The 12,500-nt window shown below is 37.4% G+C and overlaps 1 protein-coding gene across 3 annotated transcripts in view; it reads left to right on the forward strand.

Annotated features, from left to right (window-relative positions):
- stxbp5a (syntaxin binding protein 5a (tomosyn)) overlaps positions 1-12,500 on the forward strand; it is a 75,144-nt gene that overhangs the window by 19,578 nt on the left and 43,066 nt on the right. For all 3 annotated transcript variants that reach the window (XM_052585622.1, XM_052585623.1, XM_052585621.1), the window contains exons 3-4: positions 8,718-8,799; positions 11,109-11,209. In XM_052585622.1, the coding sequence (XP_052441582.1) occupies positions 8,718-8,799; positions 11,109-11,209 (183 nt within the window). The remainder of the gene's footprint in view (positions 1-8,717; positions 8,800-11,108; positions 11,210-12,500) is intronic.

The following is a 12,500-nucleotide window of genomic DNA, read 5'->3' on the forward strand; positions in this document are numbered from 1 at the left end:
TTTTCCAAAAGAGCTTCTTGGCTCTCTGTAAGGCTCTGTAACCTGTTTTCACTAATGCTGCCTTCACTTGCTACCAGAATCATCGTAAATAGGAATGTGGTAGTTAAAAAATGTGTTTGAAAGCAATGTGTGAGGTCAGTAACATGGTCATCACCAGATATACCATAACACCGGTATGCGCTTGAGCATGAGAAGGTTACAGGGTTGCCTGGTATTCGCAACAAAACCCATCCAATTGCTACTCAAAACTACTCTTCTGAGAAGGGAGTAGAAATGCCAGGTATTTGCAAACAAAACCAGCCCAATTGCTGCTCAAAACTAGCCTAAAACTAGCTCAATCTAGTTTCAAGGGGGGTTCCCTGGTAAAATAATTTGGTGCGCACCCGGATTTGATTGACGTCAGAGTTCGGTTCATTTGGATTATATGAACCCTGTATTCCGAACTCGGCTGTGCACCCATGAACCTTACTGAGTCTGCTTAAAAAAAGCCAACCAAGTGTAAAAGCACCTTAAAAGATGATGCTGGGCAAATTAGCACTAGAGCGCAATTCAATTAAAAGCACAGATCAGAAGAGAAAATTCTCCAGGTGATTTACTGACAAGGTGCACATTAAAAAACACAGACCAGTGCAATCTACCAAGAATTGCGCAAATTACCGCCTGCTTTAAGGCATGCTTTTTTTGTATGTTAAATAAAAATTACGGTGAATTGAATCTTAGAAAATCGCGTTGTGTGATTTATTTAAATACTCTCTTCCCATAAATTAACAGATCAAAAGGGAGAATCCTACAAATGCATATTCTATATGTTGAGTCACAAAAATAACTGTTCAAGCATTTTCAGCGCTAATTTCCCACTTTGCGTCTTTAGTAAATCCTGACAGTATTTTTTTAATGCTTGATGAGGGTTTGCGCTGCCTCAAGCTGATAGTGAGTCTGGCCCTATATGGGATCCAACAATAATGTTACAACATAAGTGTGATTAACATGTTTAAATTAAATAGTCACTATTGCTTTGTCTCTTGTTACAGATCGTTTTATATATATATATATATATATATATATATATATATATATATATATATATATATATATATATATATATATATATATATATATATATATATATATATATATATATATATATATATTGAGTTATTCATGCATTTTTTACCTAAACTACAGCAGCGTCCATCTCTGAGGAATGTACGCAGTCAATCATACACAATTACTAGCCAATCATAACACTGGGCATTTGCTTTTGAGTTTACAATCCTCCATGCCTATTCAAACAGTTGAAGTTTTGTGTGGAGTCGTGGCCTAGTGGTTAGAGAGTATGACTCCTAACCCTAAGGTTCTGGGTTTGAGTCTCGGGCTGGCAACACCATGACTGAGGTGCCCTTGAGCAAGACACTGAACCCCCAACTGCAGCATAAATGGCTGCCCACTGCTCCGGTTGTATGATCACGGTGTGTGTGTGTTCACTGCTGTGTTTGTGCACTTTGGATGGGTTAAATGCAGAGCACAAATTTTGAGTATGGGTCACCTAATTGGCTGTATGTCAAGTCAATTTCACTTTTTAAAAATCTTGAAAACATAAGTAAACCTCAGAGAACAGTACAAGATAAAAAACTAAAGCAGTTCGTGCCCCCTGTAAATGTTACCTACCAGGCTTACAAAGATGAGGTAGATTGTAAAAGTGAAATGGCAAGTGAAAGTTTTGAAAGAAGTGCCAGTTAGAACGGGCTTAAAACTGTAAACTAATCAATGCCTTCTTCTTTATGTCTATGTCTGCTACATATATAAACTGCATAGTGTTACTTCACATTCTCCATTCCTCATCTCATCCATCTCCATTAATCTCCTTCACGTGGTGTTAGAGGACTGTTGGTGTGGACTGATGGAGATGGTAATGATATTATACACAGCGGTGTCCATATGTTCCGCCCCACGTACGCTCTGATGCAGACATGCCGTCTAATGCGATATGGCAGGAGAACGAGAACAGTAAAGGTCAGGACAATCAGGAGACTGTCACTCATGGTAATTTGCGTTGGCTGAAATGCCATATAAGTGGTGTGCAAGGGTATCATCAGGTGGCATTGAGTCTGAGCGTGTGTTTTTGGAGGTGTTCAGTGTTAAAAACAATCATTTAACCTTGGAAATATTCCTTTCCCATTGGGACACATCTCGTATCTGGGCGAGATACAGTCATGTCCTTGAAATCCGCACTTAACCCCTGTCTGCTGCAGGCGGGATGTAGTACATCTCAGGGGAGGGCTGTTGGATTTATGCAGCCTTTGGCTGTGCCTAACTGTTCTTTTCCAGAGGCAGAAAACTCATTTTGCTTTCTCTTTCTGGTTTATTTTAATGGGGTGCAGTTGAATAGATCACTGCTGGAGGAGATTATAAAAATGCACACACACAAAAAAAGGTAGTGTATGTTTAACAGAATTTAACCAACAAGCAGAAGTTTATTGGCAGATTGTTAACAGCAGTATGGCTGATTGTGTTTTTTTTTTTTAAGCTTAAATGAAGAGTTCACCCCATTACTGAAATAATTTACTCACAGTCAAGACATTCCAAACCAGTACAATTATTTTTTTCTACTGGATAACACAAAAAAGGTAATTATAGCAAAATGTGAAAGTTGTTTTTTTTTTTTAGCCTATACAATGAAAGTGAATGGTGATCTCTGCTGGCGAGCAAGATTTTCAGTGAATCATATGTTTAAAATCAGTCTGTTCTCAAACAAACTATCAGATGGCTTAGATTCGGAATGTAGGGCATGCAAGTCATTTATTGATGCTTTTATTGTGGTTTTTGGAGTTTAATTTGAGTTTGGAACCCCTAAACCTTTTGGAGTTGGACTTTGGTCCCCATCCACTTTAATTATATGGAACAAAGCAGCATAGACATTCTGCTAGGCATCTTTTATTGCACACAAGAAAGTAAGTCATACAGGATCAGAATGACAGGAGGGTGAGTAAAGAATGACAATTTTAATTCATCCTTTTAATATAAACCATGGAATAAAGGAGCATTAGTAGTTTAGAGGGAAGGGAACAGGATAAAGGAAAGAACAGATAGTGCAGCAAGTTGGCATTTCTTAGATTGTGTTGAAGGATGTTTCTTGTCCAGGCAGCATGCTGACTCATGGGCAGAGGGAAGAGCTGAGTAGTGCTGCTGGCTTCACACAGAGGCTTTGTCCTTGATGGAATTCTCGAGAATCTGGAAGAGGCTGAGGTATTATGGGTCAGTGGACAAGCTCGCTAACGTTCTGGCTTTTGATTCACCCTCGGGCTTGTTGAGAGGGGTCAGCAACAATTTGTAAGCACTCAAAAGTGACATGACTTCTTTTTCTCTCTCTTTCTCTGTCTTGCTCTTTCACGTTTCAATGCTTGTATTTTTTTTTTAATTCACATTCATTCTTTGTTTTAATTTCCTGTCTTCACCAAGGGATGGAGCTGGTTTGATTTAACCCTTCAACTTATTCACTAATCGTTATTTTATTATTAATCATTTTCTTCTATACCGAATTTGAAAAACAAAGAGGCAAATTCTAAACACACATAAATCCTCAGCAGACAGAACAGAATGTTTTTTCCCTTCCAACACTTAAGGACATTCTGTTCTTATACCTGTTCCTCTATCTTCTGTTATTGCTTCTTCATTTATTCTCTTGCCTCTTTTCCCTCTCATTAACTCCCCTCCCTCCAATACTGTTTCAATCTATCTCTTCCACCTCCCCATTTGTCTCACCTTCTCTTCTTTTTCCCCCCTCCTTCTTTTCCATCTGTTTAATGGTTGGTTTATCGGCACTATGCCCTGGGAATTGCTCCAGTGCTGGAATTCTTGACTGTGTGTGTGCTATATGGTGTCCTTGGACAGATAAGTTAGTGAAAGAGAAGTTGATTTTGCTGTAGCGTTAGAAGGAAAGGCAGGAGAAAACAAATAGAAAAGTCTCTCAGTGGGAGTTGGCTCTCCATTTGTTAAATTAAAAGCTAAATATTACCCATCTTTATTGTGAGTGCATTGCGCCATGACCTTGTCGAAGTCAGAGTAGATCGTCCTGCCAGAAATCATGAGCTTTTGTCTGTGTGGACATTTCAGTGTTGGGGAGAATCTTACCAAAGCAACACTTCTAACCACACTTTTAGTAGCATGACAGTGATTTTTCTAGTAACCAGTTGCTTTTTCCAACAAGTAGAGGTGTTTTTTTAAAGCAACATTTTGTGTTGGTAGCTTTACTGTTGAGCATTAATATTCTCGTATATTGTTATCTCTAGAGTAGAGTTTGAAAATCTGATTAATTCTAGTGAATCAGGTCATTCATTTCTGCTGCATTTCATTACTGTTTTTAAGCCATTTTTTTAAGTTAGTATTAATTTATCTATTCAAATTTGGTGTTGTAGTTCAGATAAATTCATTCAAATACCAAGAAAAAAAAATAGCTTCATTATAATTTTTTTTTTTTTAGCTTAAAAAAATTTACTTAAGTAACTTGGATATTGGATAGTGGTAATAACTTATCCTTTAAAGTTTGATGCTGTTAACCAAATTAACAATGTTTCTTGAATCTAAAGCCTAGAGATGCATGGCTCTGATGAAATTTTGAATATTACCATTGACTAGTTTTATCATTTAAAGTAACTCTTTTTTTTTTAGCTTTAATGTACTGCATAACATATATCCTGAACAGTGAATGTGTAAAATATTAGCACATTTCAATATCCTCTACTTATAATCCTCTTTCCACTCCTCCTTACATTAAGTGCAAATGAGCTTATGTATGTTTCATTTCTGCCTTTTCTTTGAAAACCTGACAGAAGTGTTCTGGACTAATGCATTGCGGTCACTTGTCTAGTCTTCCCTCATGGGGGCCATGCGTTTTAATAGGACACCTTGTATCAAAACATTTATTCAACAGTTATTTTAGTTTATAATTTGAGACTTTCCATAGGGTATCAGACACAACATCATAAGCAGTCCACAGTCTCACCGAATGTTTAAATGTTGATTGATTTGATGTTTGGAGTGTCTTTTGTTGTTCCCCATGGGTAGCAATATCCTGTTTCATTTACAATACCCAGTGTGCTTCTCTCTCTTTCAGACATCGATTATGTCTACATCTATTCATCTTAAACACAAAGCACATTTGATAGGAGAGATACAGTCAGAAGACATTTTACAGACTCATACGAATGAGATGAAGCAATTTGAGCTGTATCAATGTCCTATAGCAAAGTCCTAAAGCTGTATAACCTAGTTTTGAGATTTGAACTGAGGAATTATCTTTTGCAAATGGTAGTGAATATGATTTTTTGGAAAATAAACCCCTAAAATTATAGAGACTTGAATGAACTGATTCAGCTTATATAACTCATTGGCAAACAACTAAGAAGGTTTCACTTTCAAATTTTGGAAAGCCCTTAAGAAAGTTTGAAGAGTGTCCTGCTTTTACTTTGCATTATAGATTTTCTCTTTTGCCCTCTGGCAACAAGAGAATCTACTAGCTTTTTATTTCCCCTTTCCCTCGCTGTTCTCTTGCCTTTGCAGCTTCTTAGATCTTATATTTGTGTGTGTGTGTGTGTGTGTGTGTGTTTGACGGTCTAAAGCATCTTCTGTGAGCGGTGAACGCTAGATCTAAATTTAGCTTGAAGAACAGGGTCATTAATACTCTGTGGCCAATCTCCAGGAATCAATCACACCCACCTACAGAAAGAGAGTCTTTTAATGATGCACACAGCACTTTCTTTCACTTCTGAGTCCTCCTGTATACTTTTTACTGTTTAAATGCTTCTTCATGAGATGATCACATGAACACAAATAGCTATCTGTCTGTCGTATTTGTCTGTCTCTTTGTATGTTGGTTTATGTCCATCTGTCTGTAGTTCTGTCTTTCGTCTGTCTGTCCATCTGTTGTCATTCTACAGTATCTAATGTTCTGTCTGTTTGTTGTATGCCGATTTGTTTCATCCGTTTGTCTTTTGCATAGACACAAAGAATGTGTGTTTTACGGTCGTATTGGTCTCTTGATCAGTTTATTTTTGCAACCTAGTGTATATCTTTTTCAGTGTGTTGAAAATGTAATGTAAAAAAATCATGGCTGTTAAGCTCAAGCTATCATGCTTGATTCAACACATAAAAGCTGCTAAGATATAACATGGCAGGAAGCCAAGAGTGTGGAGAAAAAATGTCCCCGTATGCAACGTTCCCAAGACAGGGGTGCACTGGAAAAGAGCGAAACATTAGTGAGTATATTAAAATGAATCGTCCCGGTTGCATGTTAGGTGTTTACAGTGGTGCTGAGTATAGGATGTTTTAACAGTGCACGCTGCGTGTCAAGTGTATCTGCAGAGTGGCTTGTTTGAGAGCGTATGTGCACTGAAGCGTGCTCAAGGTGAAGGCAGTTTGTTGCAGCGACAGCCACAGTGCTTGCAACTTTAATTGTTTGGGTCCCCAATAAATCAAACGTGCCTCTGGAGTTTATTTATTTAGAAAGCGTATTAGACAAATGAATGACTCCCAGGAGCATGGGAGAGAAAGAGAGCGTATGCTTGTGTTACACACACAGTTGGTAGCATCACTGGAGCTTACTGTAACATGTTAGCTCTCTATGTGCATATTCATCTGTTTGTGTGTTGTGTTGTCTTGTCTCTCTTAGGGTAAAGCATGACTGGACACTCCTGACGTCAGAACAGAATAAACGTCACTATTGACCCCGTAGGCAGCTTTTTTTTCTTCCTGCTTTTTTTTCTCTGTCCCTCCTTCAGCCTACTTTTGACTGACTTAATGTCTTTGATGTAGCCACACAGACATTAGCTCTGTTCCAAAGCCTAGTAAGCTGCCTCCTAAGATAGCGTTCTTACAGAAATGAAAAATGAGTCTCGTTTCACTATTGATTTTAATAGATTTTGAGGTTAGCATGTTGGTGAGATAAATACAGAGAGATGCATTTTTAATGACCCTGAACTGTTTTTTATCAATACTTTTTCGTATTGAGTGAAATATAAGTTTCTAATCAATGTTTATCTAACCTCATCTGCCCTTTTTGCTAAGCATTATAAAAGATACAAATATGTCAAGCCTTCTGCATTTGGGCAAAGCAAGTTTTTGAAGTTGATATAATCTAGTCAGTGGAACTGCTTTTGTGTCTATGATGCCTTAAAATGCTGCCTCTTTAGACAGCTTACTAGGTTTTGGAACAGAGCCATAATTAATACATTAAATGCATGGTTACTGTCTAGTAATGGATGGCAACATCTTCGCCTGCTCATTGCTGTTTGTGAAAAGATTTAATGGGTGATTTCTTTATAGCCATGAACAGCCCACTGGACTTTATTGCGTGTAGGCTTAGAGTCAGCAGTGTTTTTCTCTTCCCAGCATTCCCTTTCACGCTTTCTCTACTGCTTTGCCCTCTTCTCAACATGTTTCTGATGTCAGGGAGTCTTTGGCTCAGATTGGTGTTGTCATGCTTTATGCAGCGATGATCTCTCTCATTAGTATTTTTGCTAGTATTTTGTATCTGTCTTTCTTATTTTTTTTTTACCCATACCGATTGCCACTTTCCTCACCATATCAGCCGACCACTGTGTGCGTTTAGTCATTACATGATGAGGGTCCAAAGCGTGTGGCTACAGGTGATCGGAGGATTTGTGAGGACACAAGCCGTGTCCTTATTGACATGCACAATTTCCTCCGGTATCTTCCATCCCTGTCACTTCAAAGTGTCTGTGATGGATAGAGGGGACGAGCCACTGAATGACTCTACTCTACATTCCTCTAGGTGATGAATGTAACAACGTGACATTCTAGTATATTAATGATAAAATCTACTGTTTATATTTATTATTTAAATATGTGATATTAATAATTATTATTTCTCTCATAATACTCATATCCAAACACCAGACATGTATCTGTGTTCATAATCCTCCTGAGTGTGAGACTCCATTACATGTTGTTGTTTTTTATTGCGTGCTTGTGTATTTGCATCTTGTCTCTGTGCCAACAGTTTGAGCTCTAGTGATCACTCTTTTAATCTGTTTTAATTGTTCTTCCCTCCCTCTTTCCACCACCCTGATTGCATACGCATATACATGTCTTTGCTCTCTCCTCCCTTCATTTCTCTTTCTCGCTCTACATGCTGTGGAAATATTTCTGTGTGTGTGTGTGCAGTTCCCAGTAGAGGTTATCATCAAATTATATCTCTACAGCACAAACACAGACACGAACATTCACACACCAAGTGCCAAGCGTCCAATGAGCCTGCTGAAAATTACATACTCTCCCCCAACTTTTTGCCAATTAATTAAAATAACTTTTAATATTAACTTGATCAGTCTTTTAATATAATCTCTTCAGACAGGGAGAGCCTGTCTGTGACATTGGAAAATGTTGTCAAAATAACAATAATGTCTATAAAGTGAGCTGTTGTGTTTTATTACCGGCTTTCATAGAGCAGATTTGACAGTGACTGACAGACTTCATTGCTAGCAGCCATGCCAGAGAGATTGGCAGAGGTAATTAACTTGTATGTCCACAGTGGGTGAACAATAACTGACATGCATTCACTGGAACAGTGCCTTTAATTAAACAAATTAGGATTGAAATGCTGAAACAATAAGTGGCATGTTCAGATTTTGACCCAAAAGTGTCCTGGTCTTGTTAGTCTTGATTTTCCTGATTCTCTCCTTGACTCAGAACCCTTTCAGATTCGGTCGACCCGGTGTGGAGTGTTACTGTCAGCACGAGAGTGGAGCAGCCGTCATCCAGCTACAGTTTCTCATAAATGAAGTGAGTGTTTCATGTTTTTTTCCCTCTCTTTCTGGGTCCTGCTGAACCTTATGCTAAGAGCCTATTCCCATGGAGCTCCAAGAGGCAGTTTAAATAATCCATCATTGAGCCTCGAGAGGCTTAGATGATCTCTTAACCCAGAGCCTTTGCTGCCACAAACCCTCTTGTCCTCCAGAGTGGGCCTGGAGGGATCCTAGAGAGGAAGCTGATATTCCCATTTCCTCCCCAGAGTGTTTCCCACAGTCAAGACCACAGGGATCTCTTACACTAAGCCGCCTTGTAGATTGTGACTCCTATAAGTCAGAACGATTAGTTCACTCTACGTTCACGGGAATTTTGGGCTATTTATAGAGACTTTTCTTCTTGAATTAATTTAAGTACATCTTGATTTGTTTTGAATGTTGATATTTGGTTGGTTGAAGGTAGAAAATGTGAGTGCTTTTCTCTTTGCGTTTATTCCATTTTAATTAACATATTTCTATTGTGCAATATAAATATTAAATATTAGATGTTAGAAAATAAGGAATAAATTGGTTATAATTGTATGTATTTTAATTGTATTAAAAGTGGTATGTGTATGCTTTTAAATATATTTAATGAGGTTTATTACAAAAAAATAAAATAAAAACAGACTTCTCATCAGCAGTCATCAGTTATTTCTGACATGAACATGCTATTTTTTGTACTTCTTCTTTAAGACCACTTGGATGACAGATGCTTTTATTCAAAGTGACTTTTTTTTCTTTGTATTAGCATTCCTTGGGAATCAAACCATGACATCTGCATTAGTCGTATCATGATCTATTAGTAGCATCATTGTGAAATAATAAAAGAACTACATTCAAGATGATCGCTTGACATTTAGACCTTAAAAATCTGTTTGGAAAATTCCAAAATGTAATCATGTTAAAAGTACAATTAGTACAAAAGAACAAGTACGACAGGCATATAATACATATAAAATGACCATTATTTGTTTTATTTATTTTAGCTATTTGATATATATATATAAAAAAAATAATAATTAAAAAAAAAAAAAAATAAATAAAAAAAAAAAAAAAATATATATATATATATATATATATATATATATATATATATATATATATATATATATATATATATATAGTGATTTAAATTATTTACTCACCTGCTTATTTATTTTCTTATTAATATTATTGGTCATATAAATTTATGAAAAAAAAAATAATGTAGCTGCAAATTTTCTTTTTTGTTTTTTTTTGGAGTGATTTTGAAAATATTATGTACAGATGTATTTAGACTAAGAATAAGAATGTAAGAATGAAGAATACTGTTTTTGCTGTATGATAGTCCTCTTTTAGATGGGAGATGGCTGGGCTTCATAAGCTTTTATTTTTAGCAAAAATGTCATTTTGAGTTCCTTCACACATGCATTAGTGCATGTTTGTGTGTATGCACTTTCAGTCTCAGTGTGTATGTGTTTGTTTGGGGCTTAACAGACCAAGCAGAGCCTGCACAGACAGACACACACACACCTGGGACAAAGCACAGACTCTGTTCTGTTTTATATTCAGCCTCTATAACTAGAGGAAAGGCAGTGTCTGTGTGTCTTTAGTCTGAGTATGCCAGTGCCTAGATGGAAAGGAGATATTTAGTGGTAGCATCCCTCCTCCATCCCCTCTGTCTGTCCCACCCACACTGTCTCTCTTTCGATTTATTTTTCCACTCAGTTCTGTCTCTCTCTCACACACATACATTCACCACCCATCACTGTATCTCGAATCTTCCAGCCCTCCAGAAATGTTGCAGAATGAATAGATGTATGGTATATGTCAGGGGCTTTTTTTCCAAGCAAGTAAGAGAGGCAGTGCCTCCAACAAAAAACTGAATGATTATCAACTGTGCAAAAGTATCACAAAGTAATATATATGAAATATGAGATTGTGAATTTATTGTTTTTAAGTAAAATTGTCAAACAGCAACATCATCACATGATCCTTAAAAAAAATTCTAATATGCTGCTCAAGAAACATTTCTTCTTCTTATTATTATTATTATCAGTGTGGAAAACGAAATATTTTTGTGTATTTTCAGGATACTTTGTATGAAAAGAACAGTGTTTATTTGAATTTATTTGTGTTTATTTGTTTATTTATTGTAACATTATCATTGGCTTTTCTGTCACTTTCAATCAATTAAAACTTACTGACCCCAAACTTAAAAACGGCTGTGTGTTGCTTGTAGATAATGTGAGATACAAGGTGTTTCATAAGGCTTTATTCCAAAGGTTGTGTAAATGGTGTCTCTTTCTTTGTTCTGTCTCGTAGGGGGCTCTGGTTAGTGCTTTGGCTGATGATAGTATTCACCTGTGGAACCTGCGACAGAAGAGACCAGCTGTGCTGCACTCACTCAAGTTCAACAAGGAGAGGTCAGTCACGGTCACCTAATCTACACTTGCTCTGAGCGTGTGTGTGCATGCAGACTTCTGATCAGTGTTATGCTGAGTTCACACTGCATGGTTTTCAAAGTCATCGGTTCCCCGTTGTTTTCACACTGCACGACTATCTGGGGTAGCATTCAGATGCTGATGCGTTCACATTGAACGAAGAATCGCCGACAACTCTTGTCTGGTTTGCAAACTACGTTTCACACATACTCACATCTGATACCTCTGTTTCTCTCTTTAACGCCCTCATTATTCCAGTTGACTTCCACTTGCTCACTCACTGTTGGTACCCAGGTGCAAACCAGAGCACAACAGTCATTCTCTGTTGGTCGCACAGGGAGGCGAGTCAACATGTGTAGTCATGTTTGCAAACAGTAGTGGTAAAATTGAAAAATGTAACTAATGTAGAAATAAGCCCTATTTTACTTTTTTGGAAGCGGTTTATTTATTAATTCAGCTTTTACATCAAATCAAGGTTTCCTGCACTACTGCTCATATTAGTCATGCTGTCTTATACTCACCCTAATGTCAAACCTGTATGACTTTCTGTCTTCTGTGGAACATGTTAAATGTTGACTTTTATGTTCCAAATATTTTTGGTGGGTGAACTATTCCTTTTAATGACCATCATATGCGGTAAAGCTTATTGCATTGTACTTGGTTCTACACAGTGTTAAAAACAGGCAGATTTCCTGATGACTTGCAGTATTATTTTTATAGTTTAGTACACTAGAAGACGAGTTATGAAAGATGTATTTACATTGCATGATATTACACTGTTTTATTTCATTCAGTTTTCCGTTATATGTCTCCTTTAAAAGCAAAAAAGTTACTTATTTGAAACAGTATCATCAACAGTGGCATGTGTTCATATTAAGGACACTTCAATAAGTGTTGTAGCTTTGTGGCAAGAATTGAAGAATGTGTGAGACATTTAATCACACTCATAGCTATAGATCAGTGCAGGAAGGTTGTAACCTTCTGATTCGGTTTGGACAGCTGTTGACTCTGATAAGACATGAGGCAGCCCTTCACTTATAATCTGCACTGCTTCTGTTGATGAGAGTGACAACTCGCCAACAGCGGCTTTCAGGGTCGAACACGTTTTGACCACATAACTGTGTGTTTGTGTGTGTACGGGTCTCTGCACATGTGCATCTGCCTCAGAAAGTACAGGTAGGGGTCATAAGTATAGGACTGATGTGTCTGTGTGCCTGACATTTTGAAAGTGTTTCCCCTTGCGACATGTCTCCCCCCTGAGGCTGCAAAAGGG

Source organism: Carassius gibelio, chromosome B20 (assembly GCF_023724105.1).
Source record: "Carassius gibelio isolate Cgi1373 ecotype wild population from Czech Republic chromosome B20, carGib1.2-hapl.c, whole genome shotgun sequence".
In the NCBI taxonomy this organism is placed as follows: domain Eukaryota; kingdom Metazoa; phylum Chordata; class Actinopteri; order Cypriniformes; family Cyprinidae; genus Carassius; species Carassius gibelio.